At 47.7% G+C, this 24013-nt stretch overlaps 1 protein-coding gene across 2 annotated transcripts in view; it reads right to left on the bottom strand.

The window, feature by feature from the left end:
* The window catches only part of CERT1 (ceramide transporter 1), a 1636484-nt gene that overhangs the window by 1343409 nt on the left and 269062 nt on the right, over positions 1 to 24013 (bottom strand). For both annotated transcript variants that reach the window (XM_069627469.1, XM_069627468.1), the window contains exon 3: positions 14079 to 14195. In XM_069627469.1, coding sequence (XP_069483570.1) covers positions 14079 to 14195 — 117 coding nt within the window. The remainder of the gene's footprint in view (positions 1 to 14078; positions 14196 to 24013) is intronic.

Genomic DNA, 24013 nt, shown 5'->3' with positions numbered 1-24013 from the left:
AACTATTTTGGATCGACAGCAAAGAAAAATGCAAATCGCTGAATATTCTCTAAACATTTGATGTCCAATAAATGTACTTTGCCAAATGTACAATCTTGCCGTTTGCTTTTAAACCACAGTTTCATATTCCGAATTGTGGCGCTGTATTGTGAGATGATCTAAGACCCTGTGTGTACAGCAAAGGAACATCGCGTGCCTCAAAACGAACTTTTTGGAACGTGAGCAAATAAAAATGCAAATCGCTGAATATTCTCTAAACATTTGATGTCCAATAAATGTACTTTGCCAAATGTACAATCTTGCCGTTTGCTTTTAAACCACAGTTTCATATTCCGAATTGTGGCGCGCTGTGTTGTGAGCTGATCTGTGTTGGTTTCCGGGTTCTGTGTGGAGTCGCGTAGAAGACGCCTGGGCGCGTTTGCCTACGCAGCACAGTCACGTCACGGAGAGAGGCGGGGAATATGAATGTTTTGATAAAGTCTGTTTCAGGGGCGGGGGATTTGATTTAGTGCCGCAAAAGCAGGTGAGCCAGGGCGATGGGGGGAAATGATAGGATTACCAGAAAATGGCGGCTGATTTTGAGTGCGTTAATGGACGAAAAGTCGGGTAAGGTCCATAGGAAAGTTTTCTACGATCTACCGATTTATGCTTAAAAACACATGGCCGAACCGTAGGGACAATAAAAAAAAAAGTCCCGGAACTATCCTTTAAGGTTTCTCATCCTAATATTCACCTTAACCTAATTATATAGTATGCCTAGCTTGTATACACGTGATGAAACTATTTTGTAGCTCCCAGTATTCTGCTAGCCAAACTGTATGACTTGCCTACTGTGCTGAAACTGCTGTATCATGGTTCCATGTAATAATGTCACCACAAAAATCTTGCCATGCAAAAATATCGCCGAAAAATAGTCGTTTTTTGTGGCGACATTATGGCATGGAACATGCGGGGGACACCGCCGCAACCCCAAACGTTCTTTTTCCCCCCCTATCCCCATATATATGGTAACCCAAATAATATCGCCACGACATTTTCCCAGCGATATTTACGGTGACCATATATATGGGGATATTATTACCCAATACCTGTATCCTGTAGTACTTTTGGAAAACCGCATCTAGCCCCCCTGCCAGAACGGTTTTTCTGCACTCACACAGCTGAACTATACGATATGCCTTTGTTGCTCTGTCCTAGGCCACATCTGCCATTTTGAGTGTACCTATGGTCGCTTATATGCCACATTTTCCCTCTTGACTGTGTCTCTTGCTGTTCGTAGGCCACATTTTACCATGCTCCTTACCAGGCTTACTTACCACTGAACATATGCATGTTAGCACATTGTATTGCCCACTACGATCTGTGACTACAGCACTTGAGTCTGACTAATGCCTAGACTATTGACTAGCCCAGTAGCAAAGTTAGAACCTCTGAATAGTTGCTTTACCCTTATCCTAGTCCACTGTGCCCTAATCGATTGACCACCTCAGCCTTAGGATCTTGTGCTCTCAACCCACTTATCTATACGACATATTATATAGTAATACATCCTCAACTCTAGCAGCATGCATTTTAGCACAACCCCATTAACATACGCCCCACTGCTGTTATTACAGCTTATACTGGCAACTATGGGCCAATTTAAACGTGCACCCTGCCCTACGCTCCACAGAAACCCTAGGCTTTGCGCTAGACTCTCCACCCTCTACGAACCACAGCTACCTAGCAACCCCTATTTGAATCGCCATACCATACCCAAAAACCAGACTAGGAGCTCAACGCAACCTAAACCACAATGACCTGCCAGCTCCTTAATGAAAGAACCCATCCCGGTTACTTCTAACATCAACTGTCTACCTAAAACAATCTCCATAACAGGATCACTGATCAATGCTAGATCAGTCGTGGCCCACGCCACTGAAATAGCAAACCTCCTTACCTTATGTAGCCAGGTTTCTGTGACTGCTAGGAGGTCAAGGTTATCTGACGCAGCAGGTCCAGCCCTCTCCCTAGCAACACCTAAAGAATACCAACTACTAAGACTAGACTGCCCTAACGCCAGAGGTGGTGGCTTAGCCATCATTGCCAAATCCAACTTGAATGTAAGGTCAACAACACTGCCCACCTTAAAATCCTGTGAACTCCTGGCCACTAAATTACCAATATCCCCATGCCAAACCCTAACTATTTATCTCATTTACAGGCCACCAGGGCCCTTAGGCCCTTTCGAAGAGGAATTATCCAGCCTCTTGGCAGGCAACACAAAAAAGACATCCCAGACAATGATTCTTGGCGACCTAAGTCTTCACGACCCAAATGACAAACAAGCGCAAACAATCGCTACCATGTTTGAAGGGCATGGCCTCACCCAAAAAGTCCTCACCCCCACCCACGACAAAGGGAGAACACTAGACTAGGTAGCCACCTGCAACTGCCCTACTATCACTAAAATTACACCCCAGCCTTGGACTGACCACTTCCTTATCAATTTCTACTTAACAAGATATCCAGAATTGAAAAAACAATGGCACCATCTGTTCCCACTAGATCCAGAAAAAACATCACACCAGACAATATCCTAGCCCTGCTCCTCCCAAACATCAATGCCTTGCCATTTGATTCTGACCCAGACACCATGGTTAAAATATACAACAACACCATAGCCATGGACACCATCGCCCCACTGAAAAACTGTAAAAGTAAACAATCCCACCTTAATACTTGGTTCACCCCCCCATCTAAAAGAACTGAGACTGGGAAAAAGGAAGCTTGAAACTGTATGGCAACACTCCCCTACAGCTGAAAATAAACTTAAACTGAAATTGTGTGCTACACATTATAAGAAGGCAATCATCCAAGCCTAAAAAGAAGTCTATAACAACCGAATTTCCAAAGCATGCTCCAATACAAAGGAACTATTCGCAATCTTGCGAGAACTCGAATCCCCCATATCACCACTTGATAACGTACCCAAAGACAAGCAATGGTGTACAAATCTCCAAAATGCCCTTGCTAATAAAGTAAAAACACTACAAACAAAAATTGCTATAAAAAAGCCTTGCTCCCTCTTAGTGAAATTCACAGCACACCCACACCCACGCTCAAACCTAGCCTAACGCCCTTCAAATTCTCTAAAGTTTCCACACATGAAACTGAAAAATCATTGCCTCACTAAAACCATCCAATTGCAAAGGCGATTACTGCCCAGCACAGATAATCAAGGATGCCGCTAGAGACCTTGCCCCTTTCGTCACTAAACTCATCAATGCCTCCTTCTCATCTAGCACCGTCCCAAGTAGCTTAAAAGAGCCCTGGGTTCTCCCCCTGCTTAAAAAAAACCTTCGACCCCTCCATCCCCACCAACTATAGGCCTATCACTACTGTCCCTTTCCTCCTGAAGATAATTGACAGTGGCCTATCTCCAAATCCAAAAATACCTAGAGACCAACCAACTCCTCGGCACTCGTCAATCGGGCTTCAGACCGCAACACGGCACTGAGACCACCCTTTATAGATCTCAAAGCCCAAATAGATGAGCTCAACGATAAAGGAAACGCAGCTATGTTGCTCCTCCTTGATCTGTCGGCAGCTTTTGACCTAGTGGACCACGCAATACTCTGCAAACGCCTAGCGTCAGCCACCCACCTCAAGTGAAGCTATAGCCTGGATCCAATCCTTTCTCGACAACAGAAGCATGCAAGTCTTCTCCACCTTAGACTCTGCAGACCCTACCCAGACAACATGTGGAGTCCCACAGTGCTCTTGTGTCTCGCCAACGATGTATAATATCTTTACTAAACCTCTATTTGACAAATTGGACAGACTGGGTGTCACCTACACAAATTGTGCAGACGACACCCAGATCCTCATCCCCATTTCGGGCAATTTCATTACGGATACAGCTTTAGTAAACAAAATGTACACCCTCTTTCAGGCATGGATGGCAACCCATGGCCTCTGCCTGAATGATGAAAAAACAGATCCTCATTCTAGGCTCACCCAACAACCTAGAAAAACTTGATTCCAACTACAGCTCCTACAATATTGATGGCAATATAATCCCTGTGGACAAAGAGGTGAAAACCATCGGTTTCTATTTGGACTCCACTTTGTCCCTAAGGAAACAAGTGAACTCCCTGGCCTCATCCACAGCCTATACCGGTAAACTTATTAAAGCATGCAGACCCTTCCTCTCACCAGCTAGCTGCATTATCCTAGCCAATGCACTAATCCTCTCAAAACTGGATTACTGCAATGCTCTTTATGCAGGCACAAATAAATACATCAATGAACTTCAAACCCTACAAAACAAACGCGCTCAGAACAGCCCTGAACCTCCCAGCTAGAGAGCACATCTCGAATGTGCGGAGAAAATACAGCTGGCTAAAAATTAGCGATAGGATCACCTTCAAAATGGTCACACTAACATTCAAATGTCTGAACAATGCAGCCCCCCCATACCATAGGGATAGAATAATAAGGAAAACCACTGCACGACCAACCAGAACAGCAAACTCTTTCTGCCTCCAAACCCCTAGATTCCGACAAACAAAACCAGGAGGTAATAGCTTCCCTGTGCAAGCAGCCCAGTACTGGAACGCCCTACCAGTTGAAATAAGAAGGGACCAGCCCTACAACAGATTCAGGTACCATACCCGCACCTGGCTTCGACGCAATGACCTCTGAAACCGGTGACCCTGAGCTTTGTGACCTGATGACACATACCCCTCCACTCTTACATGTAAAATGTACATAATGTATTTACTGTATATAATTTGTTACCTTTCCACCCTTACATGTAAAGAATGTACATAATGTAATTACTGTATACAATTTATGTTACCAACAACCTGTAATATGCAACCTGTAACCAAGTTCTAAGCATTCTTGTTATTCTGTGCGCCCAGCTACCCAAGGATTTTCGGGCGCCCTATAAATAAACATTTGAATGCGAATATTTTCCTATGGGATTTTCCCATTGTTCGAGGCTACCACTTTTACTGACAGCCTCTAACATACTGCCGGTTTATTTTAATATTAACTTTACTCAGGTAGGTTTTTATTGCCAGAACTTTAATATTTCTTTATCGGGTCTTTCTCTGAAATCCTAACCCAGGTGGGGGATCCTTTGTTCGTCCTTTTGGCAAGCTTCGGCACAGAAGCCCTCCTTTCAGCGCCACAGAGTCTGGGGTAGACAGGATGTGTGGGAGGGGGACTAGGCACCCTGGACAGCGTTACCTAGGCTACCCAACTCGCACTCTGCCCTGATAGGCTGGGGTTATCCCGCCAGGATAGCCACCCCACTGTGTGAGTGACAACTAGGCTGTATGAATGGGGGTTTTTCTGCATAAAAGCAGGGCTCTGAGGACTGGAGGACAAGACGTTGCCACTGGAAGTAAGGAACCTGAAGAGGAGAGAAGCTGAAGACATCTGCAATGACAACCACTGGTGAAGCCCTGCTGCAGATCCTCACCACTTTTCTCCAACTAATCGAGAATATCTTCCCCTGTAAGAGTCCTCCCTTGAGCTGGTGGGGCCAACCAGTTCGCCAATCGCCTTCCAGGACCTACCTTGGTCGAATCGCCAGTGCCCAGCACTAGGAGACCAGATAGCCAGGCATCCATCCACCCCGACCGTGATTTAAAGGAGCGTACCTTTTATTTTCGTTTTGGCATCACCGCGGCTGGCTTCATCCCTGGGCAGTGCAGTAACTCGAACCTTCCTCCACGACGAGAGCCTCTCTTCCTCTGCTGGATCTACGGAACTGCCAGGAACTACCGCCACCACAGGAGCCTCTTCCACTTTCAAGGTACACTATTCCGCCAGGCCTCCCGTTTCGTGGGGTACTGCTAAAGGTGTTTTAAATCCTTTACTTACCTTCTGGGTTGGTGCCCCTTTCGTCGAACATTATCTTTTTACCTTCTGCAACCGCCTTTTCAACTCGTTAAACAAAGACTTGACTGCAGCTACTAGAACCGTCTGATCCTGGGCATTTGCCTTGTACCATTGACAATGGCACAGGCCTATTGACTCTGGCTAAATCTGTTACAACTGCCTTCTCTATATTGCTTTTCACTAAGAAATGTGTTGGTGCACCTAAACTCTTATAGAAAGGGGAAGGAAAGGTGGTTATATTGCTGAAGTGCCATTTTGCTCTGTTTTCACCAGGGATTGCTTATACTAAAGTATTGCCTTGCCTAACTTGTTCACAATTAAATTGGGAAGTGTTGCTGCTGTGTTTAGGAGTCTAACCCTGTATGACTTGTCCTTTTCCCTCCCACTGAAGAAATTGTTAGAGTGCCATTTCTGCTTGTTTTACACTGTGCCGTTTTGCTCAGTATCCACTCTTGCTCAAACTGGTCTACAATTTAAATAGGGAGTTGTGTATACTTTTCTTGACTGTTTTAACTTACTTTAATTATAGTGATGGTGTGTGAACATCAGAGTGTTCAAAATATATACAAAGCTTTGGTCAGTGTTTCCTTGTTCCATAGTGCTGTAGTCCTATTGTGTAAACCCTGAATACTGCTCATCTATCTCTTGAGATAAGTCTGACTGCTCAGCCACCGCTACCAACTAAATCTTTGTGGTGCGGACTGCTACCAAAGGGGATTTATTGCATATAGCTTTAGTCTTAATCGTCTGTAGTGCTCCCTAAGGGAACTGCATAGGATTCTGTCTAACAGGTATCCAGCTTTTTCTCCTCGCCGTCCGGCGTGGAAGTCGACGTCCCAGCGGATTTCTTCTTGGCAGCCGCAGAGACCACCGAGTCTGGGGATGGCTGTGCTCTGAGGCACATTGGAGCCGAGTCTGGGACCCAGTACTTCTTCTCGTACCGGTCTCTCCGCCAGGGCAGAGGATGGGTTCTTCAGGAGGGCCAGCCCCGCGTCCCAGATGTCGTCCAACAGCGGGACCAAGAGCACGGTCTTCCTCTTGGCCTCTCATAGCTGATAAAGGAATTCCTCCTTTTGCTCCTCAGGGCTTAACTGAAAGAGCTCTGAGGCCTAGTGATCATGGTGCAAAACGAGCCAATTTCGTCGTGAGGAGACGACTGGGGTGGAGGCGATGGAATATCCGCTCCATAGTCGGCGCTGTCGTTGTCCGTTCCTCACCCCCTCTCCCCCCCTCCCCCGTCTCATCCCTCGGAGGAGGGGTTGGCGGTGAAGGATGGAAGGGTGGGGGCAGATGGACTCTCCTCTGCTTGGGTGAAGGGCTTCCAGACGGTCCAGGCGCCGCTGGATCGTCCGCCGGAGGCAAAAGGCATCCTTGTTCTTATTTCTGAACACAGGGTGTGCAGGGACAGCAAGATGTCCTCCGACCTGTCCGTTGGTGGTTGCAGCAGTTGCAACGGGAGCGTCGGCAGCGGCGTGGTGTCCGGTTCGATCTGCCATTAATCGTCGGCTCCCCCCTCGCTCTCAACGTCCGTTTCGTAGGGGTCCTTCCCGTAGGACCTGACTGACTAATCTCTTGTCCAAGACGGACTTGACGCCCGCCAGCTCATCCTCGGAGAAGACATCTGTGTCCGGTAGGACTATTGCGCGCACCCCCCTTCTCGGCCAGGGGTGTTTGATGGGCAGGAAAGACGATTCCCTCTGGGAAGGCAAGGAAACTCTTGGCTTTGAGGTTGTCTCCACTGGGGCTGCATCTGTGGTTTTCGCCAGGGACCCTGCCACCTCCCCAATCGAAGTCTTAGCCAGGTGAATCTGGGCCTTCACTGGGGGGATGGGGTTTGGGGGAGGGTCACTGCCTCGCTCCCCATTGGCTTTCTCCGTCGGGGTCGACCGGGGCTTCTCCCGAAGCTTAGCCAGGTTTTCCAACTGCCTCTCCGTCGAGCCGGAGCGTTGTCTCGTGGTTGACGGCGTCAGCGATGCTGCACCCGGCCTGGCAGCCGCAGAGCCCGTACCAACGGCGCTCCCGGTGCCCACGGACTCGCAGTGCTTTGCCTTATGTTGGGCCCCAGTCGCCGGAGGTCTTAGAAGACCGCTCAGACTTCTTCTTGGGCTCACCTGTCGCCGGGCTTTTAGCCTCCAGCCAGTCGGAGCAGTTTGCAACAGTCCTTCATTGTAAGGTCAGACATGTCCTTGCAGAACGCACAGTCCTCCTCCATGTGCGACTGGTCAGAGTGCAGGCAGTAGAGGCACCGGGAGTGCTCATCTTCGAAGACGTTGTGTAGTCCACATCATGGGCAGATCCTAAACAGCTTGGATACAACAGGCTTTGAGTCTTTGTGTTCAGCCATGTCCACACGGGGTAGGCCTCAAAGATCTTGTGGAATCCTCCAAGAAGGGAAATTAAATGAAAATCCACATTCGAGGGCCGTAGAGATTTCCGAAACTGGTCCCTGTTAATCGGATGAATCTACGGAGCTTGAGGCTCGATTTGACCGAAAAAATAAGAGTAAACTCTTTGAAAAAACGCAACACGCAGTAAAAGCTCGAGAGCTACGCACAAGGACTCCCAACACTTGAACGTGCGGTAAAAATCTGAAGGTGGCTGTTTGAGTAGGGGCTTAGGTAGAGGGCAGTCATTGGCTGGGGGCAGTAAGACCCAGAGACCAGTGATTGGTTATTAGGAGAAAGACCGTTCAGAAACGAAACGGAAAGTGATTTTTTTCTTTTACCTAGGATTTCCAGCCTTACAGGGAATATTCATGAGCATATGAATCCATGCCAGACCCCATGCTGGACCACCGCTGCTCCTTGGCATCTCACCTGAGGCCCAGGAAGATCAATGTTTGTGGGGGTTGGAGCAAAGACTTTGAGGGGGATTGAATACCCCCCAGTTCGAAAAGACTATCCATTAGTCTGGCGGCATTATTCCTCACCTTGCCTACTGATTACGCCCTGACCTACCAGGTATGGGTAACCATGGTGGCCCTCCAACCCGAGTAGCGCAACCAACGAATCCATGATTCTTTAAACACACTTGGGGCTGAGTTAAGCCCAAACAGGAGCACTTTGTACTGGAAGTGCAAGTCCATAACCTGGCACCGGAGGAAGGCGCAATGGGACTGCCATATTTGGACATGTAGGTATGCATCCTTCAGGTCCAGGGAGCATGCCCTGCCCCCCAAAGAGAGAGTCCGCTATCACAGCTGGCGTAACTATCTTGAACTTGGAGGGGTAAGTACTGGTTTAAGAAGGGTAGATCCAGAACCACCCTCAGGCCTGCCTGGTTCTTTTTCTGTATTGCGAAGATACGAGAGTAGCATCCCAAGCCCCTCTGTGATAGGGGAACTTCCTCTACTGCTCCGCTCACAACCAGCGAGCTGATCTATGGAAGGAGAGATGGTGTCCCGATCTGGGGGAGGAGAGAATGGGGCAATTTCAGGGATGGGAAGGCAGAAGCCCTGTGAAACCACTGAGAGGATCCACAGGTCCACGAACAGTACCCGCCAGGAATGAATGTGAAGAGCAAGCCGGCTCCCCACTGGGGGAACTGTGGACATTGATGATCGTCATTACTTCTTTCCCTCAGACTGGCACCTGGGAGGGGGACTGGAAGAAGCCCTTGTGCTGACTGGGGGACAGTCAGGTTGCCTAACTCTCCGATCCTGGAAGCCCCAGAAGTCACTGAATATGCAGTCTCTCGCCCCGCCCCACCCCCCCAATCAGCCCAGTCCTGCCCTGCCTGAAGGTTGTCATGATCACTGCTTCCAAGGAGCCGGGATCAGCCCAACGTCCTTGGAAGCAGGCCCCTAACCCTGATCCTAGGCACCAGCCGGTCCCCACAGGGACCTTTTGGACCTTGTCCTAGCGCCGGTGGCACCAAGCTCATCAGAAGCATCGGTCCCGGCACTGGAAGCGCCGGGCTCATCATTGGTGTGAAGGTGCTTGGGTGGACTTACCTGCGGCAGACCATGCTGCTTACTTGCCAGACTCGTAGAAGTCCTCGGTGAACTGGGACTACTTTCTTACCTGGGTGGGGCAGCTCCACTCCCTGGATACAGCACTGGAACTCTTCTGGAAGCAGGAACTCTTTTCTTACCTAGGCGGGGCCGTGGAAGGAGACGCCTCATCACTCCAAGGCTATTTAAACCACACCCGATTGATGAAACGTGCTTCGCGTTATTCTGCATCTGCAGCAGAACGCTCACCGAGTCTGTTCCAGCATTCCTTCTTGGGATCATGAACCTGCAATAATTATACTTACCATTCCTGTACCCGAGCAACATCAGCACCTGCAAAAGACCAGAAACAACAGGTTAGCAGAACGAACTTTCACACGCAGTGCTTGCTTACCTGATCCATCGGCAGCGGCCGTGTCTAACGCTGCACCTTCGCCGGCAAAGATAAACAGCATTATTATACTTACCGGCACGCTGTGCACTCCAGATTCTTCACGCTGCATCTGCACCTGCAAAGATAAACAGCATTATTATACTTACTGGCACGCTGTGCACTCCAGATTCTTCACGCTGCATCTGCACCTGCAAAGATAAACAGCATTATTCTACTTACTGGCACGCAGTGCATTCCGGATTCTTCACGCCGCATCTTCACCTGCAAAGACAACAGCAGTGTCACACTTACCGGCACGTGGCGAATTCCGGATTTCTTCATTCTGCATCGTCTCCTGCAAAGACAAAGAAAGAGACAGTAAGAGCGCTGCCATACTTACGCAACTCCAGGCGCTTCAGTGCCACGCATAAAAGACTATAAAGACTAAAGGTGTCCAGAAACTTACCGGTCGTGCAGTCAACGACGGTACCCATCCTCTGAAGTCAAGAGGCCCACGTTTCACCAGTGAAGGAACTGGCAACGGCACCCTGCACTAGACGCAGATGGAGAGCCCAGCATTCACCTATCTAAGGTGAGCAAGTTGACCTGGGAGGGGGGTTCAACAGACAAGCTGGGAGGAGAGAGATAGGGACATTCAGCAACCCAGACCTTTAATCCCCATATTATTTCACCTGCAGAAACCTCACCCTTCGAGTTCGACACACAGTGCGGAGAGGGTCGACCCCAGAAGCCAACCGAATCCTGCACATCACGTTTCGTGTTACAGACACCTTCCTGCCAAGACCCGCGCCTCCTTGGGAATCAGGTGAGCGTTACAAGGTCTTGGATACTGGTTTAGCAAGTATGGCCAAGGACTTGGCTGTCAGGACCTCAGGTCCCCTCCAAAAAGATGTTGGATGCATTCTTGTACATCCGGATTCATCCTGGTGACCTTGAGCCACGCTGTCCTCATATCTGTGGCCACGCAAATGGCTCTGCCTGCCGTGTCAATATGAGCCTTAAGTCATGTGCCACAATTTTGTCTTAGCCAAACTAGCCTTGAATGACGCCTGCTGTGAGGTGGCAACTCCGGGAGAAAATCTGCAATCTCTTTCCATAGCCTCCAATTTGCAGCGGTCAGCATGGTGTTTGAGTATACCTCTTTTCCTCCTTGACCATCCACCCCACCTTTGCCGGTCTAAACTTGGCATCAGGCCACTTGTAAATTGGCTGCGTCGGATGAGGGTTGGACCAGCCCTTCCTTGCCAGAACCTGCACATCTTTTGGAGCGGAATCCAAGATCTGGTTGTCAAACGAATGGTCAACACCACCGCCTCCGGTTGCTCCTTTTAGGGCAGAGGAATGCCCAGGTATTCTACTAATCCAGCTAGCCTGTCATGGAAAGCCATCGCCAAAGGTGTTCTGCTAGTCGGTGTCGCCCTGATCTGCAGTGTCTGATCCTCTGCGGACGGCATGCTCAGGGATGCCGTGGCTTGGGGGGCCACAAGTGGCAGAGACTGACCGGAGTGCTAAACAGAGCAGGATTATCTGTGGGTTGCGTGGGCGCACCGTCTAGGCTTGGAGCCAACAACATTTGGGGTGGAGCTGGGGACTGTGGGAGCATAGGCAGAATCATGTCCTGGATTATTCTCTTCAGGATACCTCTCATTTAAAGACATCATTGGTTTTGACGAATTTTGAGAGGAAAAAAAGAAAAAAAGCTCCTTGCAACCCAGAGAGCTGTGCTCCTGCACAGGAACGGAAGGGGTGACCAGCATGTACTGCTGTGCTTTTCCCGTGCTGTGTCTGCTGTGAGAATAGCCCATTTATGTGTCACATACCTGTCTAGAGGGCACCAGGCAGGATGTGCACCACGTGCCTTGCGGCATGCTAATGGAAGACCATTCCACCCTCGGGGTGAATTCCTGCCTTTGTGGTTCAGTGGATTGGTGCGCTTCTGCACGCCCCGCTATTTTGTCCTGTACCGTGATGCATGCAGTATGCGTGTCCTCCGAGGAACTGGCTCTGGCCTCCACCAGTTTCCTTGTGCGCTTAGGCCTGCACATCAGGTGTGGACCTGGTAGGCTGTTCGCCCTCTGACATGGTGCCGGCAGTGCTATTTAAAAACTGTAGTAGAGCATTTCCCCTCGAGAGATTCCCTGGTATAAGAGCCGTCTGGCACCTCAGTGCTGGGACCGGGAGATTCAGTGGACCCCCCTCGGCCAGGACGGTAGCTCGGAGAGCCTTGGTACCCTTACTGGTAATAGAGCCAGATGGGCCCCTCCCACTTGGTCGCCTTCCAAGAAGGAGTCACCTTTGCTGGGTGCTTTGGAGTATAGAACACAACTTGTGTTTGGTTTTTGTACTCCTTGATATGCTCAGGTGGAGACCCGGGGAAAAGCTCCCTACACCTGGCCAGCCGGTTCTTCAGTGACTGGGGAGTAAGCGAGTCCCACGCTGAACAAACTCCCAGCGGAGGTCTTCGCTGAGGCACCGGAGGCAGAGCGCGTGCAGGTCCAAGGTAGGAAAGGCGGAATAGAGGACTTGGATGTGGCACCAGAAGGTAGAGTCAGGGAAACAAGTCCTGGGGCAGCGACCCCCGCACAACTAAAGGGGAAAAAGACATGTTTTCTGGTGAAAAACATTCAGTTTCCGTCCCCAGCGAGGGATGCCCATACAGTATGGGGGAAAGGGGACAGACGCAGGAGTAACAGGAGTTACAAAAACCATGCAAATTAGACTTGAGAGATCACTGTTAGGGTCTACAAAACCTTTGGCTATCCACATGTTTTGGACTGTTCCCATCAGGCCTTAACAGAATATTCAATGCTTAATGGTCATGGGAGCTGTGGTCCAAAACATCTAGAGAGCCACAGGTTGCAGACCCCTGGCATTAATTAATATGGCTGAAGCTCTAGCACTCGGCGGTGGTGGGGGACGGTAAACGCAACACCTATAGCGCTCCCCAAGGATTCCACATCCTTTTCCTTTCCAGAAAGCACCGACATCTTTTATCATGGTGTAACGGGTCCATTCAGCAGTAAGTAGGTCCATAATGCTATAGCGAATAAACACAAATGGCATCTTTAGTTCATTTGTAAATTAACCATTCAACGTTTCAATAGGATGTTTAATTGGGAAAATAGGACCACAAATTAAAATCCATTTACTTCGTTCGTCCCCCTGCAAACGCCAGTCTTAAAGTAAACCGCTAATTAACAAGCTAAAATTGTCCTGGAAAAGAAAGGGCGACACTTCAGCTCTGTGCAGAGGAAGCAAATGAGTTTCCACTTGTTTAATTTGCATAAACATATCCATTAGAATTACAATCCTTGAGACAAACTACGGGAGACGGTCTTACACTCAAACCGGATCACTATCAAAATATAATAACTGACTTTCTGATGAGACTAAGGAATTTGCCCAATAAGGTTAAAGACATACGACCAGGCTCTTCTCAAATCCATCAAATTTTAAATGTGTACGTAAAGAGCCAATGACAATTTAATGCAGTAAAAAAAAAGTAAACAAGGGAGATTAACAGTTGTAACTAGAAAATAGCTTTTAATGAAAATGCATACACGAATGATGCTCCACCGATTATGTAGTGTTGTGCACATATGCGAGGATGTAGGACCACAAATAACAGAAGAGGCAAGTTTTCATTACCCAATGACTATAAAACTTAAAGGTGTCGACAAAGATATGGGATGAGATCAGATAAAAGAATGGGCATTAAAGAAAGTTTTGTTCAGATCATTGTATTTGTTCCATTCCCTCACTTTTGGAAGCTGTGCTCATGAATAAACATTCTTACTAAAAAGATAAAAATAAAAAAGTGTTACCAAAAGCCCTTACCTTGTGCTGCTCGATGGCATCTATCCATTGCTGCCTGTGGTCTGGGTCTTGCGCTCGAAGGTACCAAACACTGTCATTGACGCTAATATCAAATCGGCATTCGTCAAATTCGTGAGGCTGGCGGGAAATAAGAATGGACAACGTAACCAATAGGAAGCCACCTTTATTTAGTAGTTGGCGAGAGAGGGACATGCACAGAGGGACAGGCACAAATCGATGGCAATATCAGAAAAGTAGCAAATATATCTTAAGGCTGAAGGCTGGGGTGAACGACTAAACGCTTGATCTATGGTTCTAAATACTTCTGCCGCCATATGAAAGCACTTATTTTTTTTAAACACTTCAGCATACATACCTCCATGTCCCCCCACACCACTTTTAGGGTCTGCGCGGAAAGGCTGATACCAGCAGCATTCAAACACAGGCAGAGCTCTGGGCCAGTCTCCTGCACTGGTGCACTGTGGGCTGTGCCCTCGATTCCTATAAAATAGACGCCCAGAGTACTGGCTGGGTTTTTAACTAATGTATAATGGGAATCATTGCAAAATGGAGTTATACCAGTTATACTCTCATTCATTCCCAATATTCAAAGTTAATTTTTGCGTGCAAAAGTTGCATTCCTAGACTGTAAGAGAACATTGCATATGAAGAAGAGTAACAGTACCTGCAAGAACATACACACAGAATCAAACGACTGCTCTTCATGAATTAGCGACAATTCGATCTTTAAATGTTCTCATGACAAATAAATATCCCAAGTAGTGGCAGGTTGTGCTGTAATGTGAATCTTAAGGTCAGTGCTTGATTGAACTGGTTTATCTCAATTCAAAATGTTAAAGTACAAACAATGCCAATACCCCCATTTGCTGCACCTCCAACCCCATTAAATATTTTACCATCCAAGGCTTTCAGTTAAACATCCACAGACAAAAACGATATTCATTTCTCAAATATGAAGGCACAAAACTCATCGCCAGCTGCCTTGAAAATATTAAATAAGGGATTGATGCCTCAGACTATTACAAATATAGTGATCGAAAATTGAAGAAATGCTTTAGGGTAGAGATCTGCAAAAGCAAGTCTTCCTCCTCTTCAATTAAATACGGTTAGCAGCACAGACCTTATTGAAGTGCTCCACGTACAAAATTCTCTGAAAATTCGACCACATCATACCGACCCTCATCGAACTGCATTAGCTCCCGCTACCAGCCGCCATTATCTTCAACTTCTGCTACATCATCTACAAAGCTGTCACCCTGAAGTGCCTAAGCTACCACACTGAGAAACTCAATCTCTGGAGGCCTACGATCCATGAGAGTTAAGGACATGTGCAGACTATCTCTGCCAGTGCAGGAAGGAAAGAATCAGAGAGTTATTTTCTGTCAATGCCCCAAGCCTCTAGAAGCTCCTCCCCATGACTTACCCAGTCACTTCTATAGTACAGGAAGGATCTAATGAGCCTACTCTTCAAGGAATAGCTCCACCCTAAAACATTGGTCCACACCCTCCACTCCCCACCCTACCCTACCCTACCCTACCCTCAACTAGGTGATCTGACCTCCACTGTTCCCTCCCCTGGTTGTGTGTAGATGCCCTGCTGGCAAATTGTCCACCTTCCCTCTCCAGTTAGCCCCTCACACACCCTTGTTTCGCTGCACCCATCACTATGTTCTTCCCTCCTAGGATTGAAAAATAAATGCCCTAATAAAATAAATATCTTAAAATCAAATCTGGATTCACTTCGAATCCAAACAAAAATGTAGCAATAACAAACAAGAGGGGGCAAACATTCAAGTTGGGAGCCACACATACACAGTGCTCCAGATAACATTAGGTGGGAGCAATTTACTCCCGATTTTCTAATGTTGGCAGAAAAAGGGTTTTTTGGGGGAGTAAAAATTCAAGTCAAATCCCAATGGAGTATTCTAGGAGCGAGAAAACATGTTTTAACTGGCAATGTTTTTGTAATTATTTCTTTGTACCTAGTTATTCATGCACATTAAAGTATGCATGTTTACTTCTTACAATCATGCAGTTAGAATAGTGGTTTCCTCCTCTTGTTCTACGTGCACTACTGGTGCAAAAACATCCATGGAGCCGTTAGGGTGAAAGCAAGGACACAAGGTCCTAAGTGTCTGTTTCCTACTTTTTGGTGGAAGTTACTTTACTAGCCAATTTTTATTTTGTGGGCGTATTTGCCTATTTTTAGAGAGTAAAAGTGGCGGATAAACCCCTCATCTGTAGGGCTGCATACACAGCACATATTTCTTACTCGCCAAGTGTCAAATATCACAAGCCATTTTGCACCATGATCAACAGTACACTAAACTACTATAGCCTCCTCTCCAACTAATACAGAACTTGCAGCTCGACTAGTGGTAAAAAGAGGAGGGATTCCAAAGGTGAATCAAAGTTGTAATATTCAGGTGGCAACTATTTATTCATAAGGTACATTAACCCTTTTAGACGTCTTGCAAACTCAATGTTACAGTGGAAAGAAAAAAATCTACTGAATTCCATGAGCATCATGTTTGGCCAATCTTCAGTTTGCATTAAAAAAAGGCTTGAGGCTGGACCAAGGTGGCCACGTAGTTACGAGCTTGAGTATTCCTCCGCCAAAACAAGGTTTGCGATTGTGCCTTTCCCCAAATTGTGAAGGCAAGATGAGCGGTACACCCTCGGCAGTCCCACGGAGGACACCCTGCTGTGTGGGGAGAGGGGCAGCGAAAAGGCATTTTGACTGCTTGTGCAGGTGCCAAAGCATCAGATGTGGAGATGGGAGTCGAAGGCCTTGCAAGGACGTGGGGACAGTCGGATCCACACAAGGTAGTCAGCTGGAGCCCTGCCCTGAACATTCGCAGTGGATGATCTGGACATCAGGGGCTTGCCCGTGGACCCGCAGGACCCACGTGCATTATGGTTGAGGGTGCAGGACAGATAGCAATAGCGGCTTGAAAGCGAAGCACAGCACCCTCTTGGCTCTGCAGTGAGCCGAGTAAGTGAGGTATTCAGAGCCTGTGCGGGGTTTGAGGAACCAGGCTGAGGTCCTGGTGGGCAATTAGAAGCTACTGGAGGGGGTCCTTGGTGGGAGAGTGCAGCTACAGAGGAGATTTTGCAGCAGGGAGGGAGGAGGCGTTCAGCAGTATACATGGACTGGGAGGCCCCTTGAAGATACATAGAAGTGATCCAGGTGGGTTGTTGAACCTGAAGGCGAATCACAGCAGACTCTGAAGGATGGTGTAGTAGTGGTGCCCACTGGACTTGAGACACCCTGGGTATGGCCAGGAATTGCCTGCTGGGGGTGAGCAGAGGTCAGTGTGGTGAAATTTCACAATTTTGTCAAAGAGGATGTGCTGTTGAGAGCCAAACAAAGGAAAGAAATCCTCTTTGAAGGAGAAAAGATATCATATCAGGACAGGTCGACCCTCATGTTTTCCAGGAGGAGGAACTGCCATCCACTGTCCCAGTGGCTTACCTCAAGAGGTTTCTGGTATCGCTGGTCCTTCCCCCTTTGCACTGGTTTTCGAACATGGAGGAAGACTACAGGATCACAGATGGCGCAGAGGTCTCCTAGGTGTTGCGAAGTATGTCGGAGCAGAAGGTGGTGAGTGCATTTATGTGGGGGAACTTGACATGGGAGTGCATGTAAATACCCCCCCCCCCCAACCCTGAGGGACAGAGGGACAAATATTTATGAGGCTGGGTACTCCGAAAACGGAGTAAGAATGATTGTGTTTTGCATTACAGGTTCTAGTGGATTTCGGCGGAGGAGGGAGTCGCCTAGTGGCCTATTTTTACAATGATGCCTCACTGGAGTGGCTTGAGGACGTGGGGAGGAGGAGGAGGAGGAGGAGGAAGGGAGTAGAGGACGGGACGTGGCGAGTTGTTAGAGAGGGGGACGTTCTGTTTTGGAGTGCATACCTTCTGGTAAACCGATGAGGACTGTTACGAAAAGGTGGAGATGGCAAATTACTTCAGTGGTGATATGCACGGGGGGGGGGGGCTTAAGGTTGAGACCTAGAATATTAAGGAATTGAACTCCCCCCAACTAAGAGCGCCCTGGTAGTCAGGGAGTTAAAGCAGACTGGGGCTGACATTTTACTGCTCCAAGAAACTGGCATGAAGTAGGGGGAGGAGAGCGCCATCAAGGGATGTGGGGTAAGCTGTTTGGTGTGGGCCTCTGGGACAGTAAAGGAGGAAGGAATTGCGATTCTCCTACACAAAAACCAGATCTTTAGAATGCTGGGGGCTTTCAGAGAAATGGAGGATACATTTCTGGTGGTGCACAGTGTTTAGGGATGAGTGCACATGACATTGGTGTTGATATATTGCCCTAACCAGGGAAAGGGGTCTTTTTGTAAAAGAGTGCTGGATTGCGCACTGGGATTGGACACTGGCTTGGTAGTGGGAGATCTGAATAAGTGGTCGAACAGGGATTGGATAGGCTGGCACTCAGGAGGGGAAGGAATCAGGCCGCGGGACGGGAGGGACTGCTTGATATTTTGGATTCAAGGAGGCTAAATGGGATCTGCGTTAAAATAACGTATTACAAAATGGAGAGTGCGAAAACAGCGAGGCATATCACTGCGGCGATCATAAATGGCGAAACTGGACAGATAGAATTTTGAACTGTAGAGTAGTTAAGTTACCATTTTGATTTGCAAGTAAAGGAATGGTTAATTACTTATCTGGGCCAATGCATACACTTGAGAAGCAACATTAGAAATAATGGCAATTGGGCAAGATCTTGAATGCTGAAGTTGAGAACATGCGATGCACGAAATCAGACAAAAAACTAGAAGGGGACAGTTGGAAGTAGCATTGAGAGTGGTGCATGGACTTTGAAATGACAGCAATTGAAAGTATTACCAAACATACCTAGAAAAGTATTAAGTAACATGTGTGGTAAAACTTGCAAAAAACCCCAACTAAAAGTATTCTGAATACCCAAATATTGAAAGAAATTGCTGAATATACGACAGTGAGTGTAACTGGCTATATATCTTGTCTAGCCTTTCATGCACCTTTTATTGGGCTGCAAAAATCCATAAAAATGATGCAAACTATTTCATAAAATACTTATTTGGATAAGCCCATGAGTTTTTACATGTTTAAAGAACATAAGCTTCCAACATACGAATTAGTTTAACAAAAGGTACTCACCTTAGTGACTACATTACTCCTAGTCCATAGTCCCCCCCCCCCCTTCCGCAATACATTTGAGACATTCCGCCCATTGGAACGGGACCGGAGCCCTTTGAAGCATCAAAAAAGGACTGTCTTTATTTTTACGTGGGGCCACCACAAGTGGTTATAACCCTGGCTTCCTGAGCTACGCCCCGCGCATCGCACTTCAGTGCTTTCCTATAGCCAAAGTCGAAAGACCATTAACAAATAGAGGATCTTTTTAGAGAGGAAGGCGGGCCAGCGTATGGTGGAAAGGAGACTATGGACTAGGAGTAAGGTAGTCACTACGGTGAGTAATTTATACTCCTATGTCCTGTCCCCTTGCCTCCATACTTTTGGGAGATTACCAAGCACCAACCATAGAAACGGGAGGATGGAAATTCCCTTTACTGGAACAGGTTAAGAACTGCCTGGCCGAACTGGACATCAGCCTGGAAGCACAGGTCAAGACAATAGTGTCTACAAAAAGCCCAGGGAGAAGCCCATATAGCAGCATTGACTATGGATTCACAAGGGACATATTTCTGGAAGGCAACAGCAGCTGCTTTGCCTCAAGCCAAATGTGCATGAATGCCCTTTGGGGCCTGAAAGTCTTGAACAGTATAAGCCTCTGAGATACAGGAAGCAATCCATTGTGAAATGGAAGCTTTTGAAGCCGGTTTCCCTTTTGGGTCCCCGAAAGTGAGAGTTGTGGGGAGCTTCTGCAACAGCTTGTTCTTTGAAGATAAAACCTCACAGCCCTTCTGACATCCATGTTATGGAGCACCCTTTCCGCATCCGAGGCTGGGTCCGGAAGAAAGCCAGGAGGGAGATTGACTGGTGTATGTGGAACTCGGACAATTTCTGGAAGGAAAGGAGTGCGAAGCACAACCTTATCCTTGTGAAAGGTCAAGAACAGAAGTTCGACAGCGTGCTTGAAGATCGATTCTTCTCGCAGATGTAACTACAATTAAGCTCTGTAGTGGTGAGTGGTTCAAATGGCTTGTGACAGAGCGGTAAGGACCACGTTTAGATCCCATTTTGGGTGCGAAGGCCTTACCGGTGGAAAGAGGTGAAGTAGATATGCAAAATGTCTCTTGATTACTGGGTTTGTTAGAGAAAAAGAGCAATTATCTGTAGAAAGATAAGCTGCAATGGCTATATGTTCTGCACGATAAGACGTTGATGCCAGAGGCCGCAAGGTCTGATATAAAAGACAAGACACAGTCAATAGATGCATGTCGAGGATCAAGTTGTTTAGCAAGACACCGATGACAAAACAGAGGCGATTTACTTCAGTACTGCGATCTAGTAGAAGGTTTACATGCTGTCTGGATTATATGCATATCCCCAGCAAGGTTAAACTGTGCAAAGGTCATTCAATCAGGCACCAGGCCGCCAAGTTGAAGGATTGGGAGAGGGGTGCCATGCCTGCGGATGCTCTGGTGCAGTAGACTGGGGATCTGCGGTAACCTGATTAGGTCGCATTTTGATAGGTGCTGACGTTCTGAGAACCAGATCCTGGCTGGACACCAAGGAGCTATAAACAGGACAGTGCAGTTGGAGACACTCCTGAGCTTCCAGAGTGATCCATGTATCAACGGCAGAGGGGGGAAGGCATAAGCCTTCATGTTATCCAACGTAATCTCGAGCGCATCCCCTAAGGAAGATGCTCCAAGACCGTCCCTGAAGGCCTAGAGTGGCAGTCTCCTGTTGGTTGCAGTCGCAAAGAAGTTCACCGCTGGAGAGCTGTAATGCTTACCTTAAGTCCACAGGGGAGCGTAATGCCTTTTCAGACGAGGACCTGTGGTCTGGGCAGAAGTTCTGTGGAAACTATTATAACAAAACCACTACTGTAATTCCCATTCACAAACTGATAACTGTGATGCAGTGTACTTTGAAAATGACCCTCCTTTCTCACCTGACATTCTGAGGGGGTAATGTGTCGAAAGTCTTTTATCTGTATAGCGTCCAAAACTTCTTTTAAGTATCAAGAGAAAGTCTATTGGTAAGAATAATGGTGTATAGTTCAAATTATAAATGGTCCCTACGGTGGCAAGATCTCTTACTAGAATTCCCTTTTCTCCTTTGCAGGTTTGTGGTTCCTTAACAAGGGCTTAGGCTGCTGTAAACCTGCAGCTATACTCGTTTTTAAAAAGGGAATATTAAATTACGTCAGTTCGTCAAAAAGAAAAGGAGTAATAGCTGCCTTCAGAAACAAGCGCAGTAAAAATAAGCAAAGAATAGCCTTGCTGATACTTCAGTTAAGCACGTATGAAACTTCATCGTCCGAAGGTATTTTCGAAGTTGGGAACTGCTGTGGAAACTTTCGTAAGAATACGCTGCGATCGCGGACAAAGGCTGCTGAGAGAAGAAATGCTGCGGCTGCGACGGAGCTTCTGACAGGAAATACAGAGACTTTGAATATTACTGCGGAAAATTCCTGGAAACCTTTGCGTCAGTAAATCTTTACAGTATTTCTACAATTCTGTTGATTTTCCTATGGAATAATATCTTCGACTCGTTTTCTTCTGTTGACAGGTTCGGTCAAGAGATCGCTGGAAGCTTTACCCGCTGTCAGCAGAGAAGACGCGAAGCAAGAGCTTTGGCGGGGTTTAAGTAGCTCCCTCTGCTACAGGTATAGAATGCACTGCGAGTTACCTTATGGGATTAGCAGCGGCCATGCTGAAGCTAGGGAAGATAATCTAAGTGTAATGAGCCTATGGGTACAATGCTAAGAGTGAGTCAAATGACTCTTGCGCCAGTCTTGAAGCCACAGTTGACCCACTGATAGAAATGGTGTTCCCTGCCTCTCAAGTTCTTCTGAATGGGATCTTTCTGTGCTGGGATCATGACAAGAGCCCCATTGCTGGAAAGGTTTGGCTAGAACATCGCTGTTCAATTCCCACTTGCAATTCGCCATACTAGCGGCTCAAGGAATCCGCTGAACATTGTTCAGTCTTGAAATGTGCACATCCGGTAACCAGATAGTGTGTTGGACTGCCTAATTCCAAATCTGGACCGCTAGATCAAGAGGAGGCACCCTGGTGGCAGCATGTTTGTTAACAGAGAACATAGTCCCAGAATTGTCCGTGCGAATTCGCACTACCTTGATTATGGAAGGCCGGAAAGATTTCAATGCCAGAAAAGCCTCCAAGAGTTCCAGGTAGTTGATCTGAGACAGCTGGTCATGGGGTGTCCACAGATCGTAGACCTCAAGATGACCCAATGTAGCTCCCCACCCCAGAAGGGCGGAGTCCGTTGTGACCGTGACCTGCGGTGAAGGCTCCTGGAAAGAGGTTCCCACTGAGCAGTTGTTGGAGGTTGTCCACCATTGTAGATGAACATCATGGAAGATGGGATTGCTATCATTTTGGAGTCTGGGTCCAAAGCTAGGGACCAGCAGCTCCGAAGCACTAGCTGTGTGCGCCTCATTTTTAGTCTTGAAAGAGGCACATGAGGCCAAGGAGTCTTTGGAACCACCAGGCTGACCTGTGGGAGGAGTTCAGAAAAAGATGGCACGTGGTTGACAAACCCGCAATTCTGTCCTCTGTATTAAAAACTCTTGGCACTGACAGTATCCCAACGGAAACCTAGAAAGAACAGGTCCGGAACCACCATCATAGACTATTTCGCCTGTTCACCAACAGCCCCAGTTGGAACAGGAGCTGGAGGAGAAACTGAAGATTGGCTGCTGCAGTCTGGGGGGCAAGGACTCAGCAGAAGCCAATCGTCTAAATATGGATAGACATGAAATCCCTGCAATCTGAGGAACGCTGGGATGACCGCCATCTTCGTAGAGACATGCAGTGCCGAGCCGAGACCGAACGGCAGTACTAGATATTGGAAATGTTCTGTTCCCACAGAAACCGAAGGCAATTCTGACGTGGGGGCAAAATCAGAATGTGCATATACGCATCCTGGAGATCTACCACACTGAGCCAATCTCCCTTCCGGAGAGAGGGCTTTATGGGGCTGGGGGCGTGATCATCTTGAATTTCTCTAGGGGAAGGAAAAGGTTGAAGCTGGAGAGGTCGAAGTCTGTAAACCGACGGGAGTAATAGCCCTCCCATTGCTCCCTCAAGTGAAGAGGTTCTACTGCTCTGATGTTCAAAAATGTTGTACCTCTGCTTTGAGAGAGACCGAGTCTGCTGGAGACGAGAAGGTGGGGTATGAGGAAGGGGGAGACAGAAGCCGGCTCGGGCGACAGACAAAACCCCATAAGCCTTCGGTTATGGTCTTCCACTCCTTCAGATGGGACTATATACGTCCTCCTACCAGAGTCGTGTGACCCATGGAAAACATTTAGATTTATCGGGGGAGAGAGCTCCCATTGCAGCGCAGGAGGCGGAGGACAGAGAAACACTGGCCACTCCGTCTTTAATGCTTGCATCGAGGCCCAACGGAGGAACCTTCTGATCGGCGTGCTGGACGCTCCTGGAAATCTCAAAGACAGCAAAGTGATCTTGTTTGGGTCCTTGTTCTCTTGCCCCTTCAGATGAAGGCTCTTTTGCTAGGACTAAAAGATTTAGCAGATAATACGCTTGCTTTTGTCTTGATTTCCTCGTCGGTTGAGGAGTGTAAAAGCTCTTTCCCTTCAAAGGGTAGGTCAAGTACTTAGTCTTGAACCTCTTGAGAACTTTGTAGCATTAAGCCACGCTTGGTGGGAAATGTCTATTCCGACCAGAAGGCCCAGAGCAGATGTGTCCATATGATGGGCCGCTGCCTCCAGCAGGTCCTGAGCCAGAAATATGGTGTCAGCTAGACCT

This window comes from Ambystoma mexicanum, chromosome 6p (genome assembly GCF_040938575.1).
Source record: "Ambystoma mexicanum isolate Mex_15411 chromosome 6p, UKY_AmexF1_1, whole genome shotgun sequence".
NCBI classification, from domain to species: domain Eukaryota; kingdom Metazoa; phylum Chordata; class Amphibia; order Caudata; family Ambystomatidae; genus Ambystoma; species Ambystoma mexicanum.
This window is presented reverse-complemented; position numbering and strand designations above follow the sequence as displayed.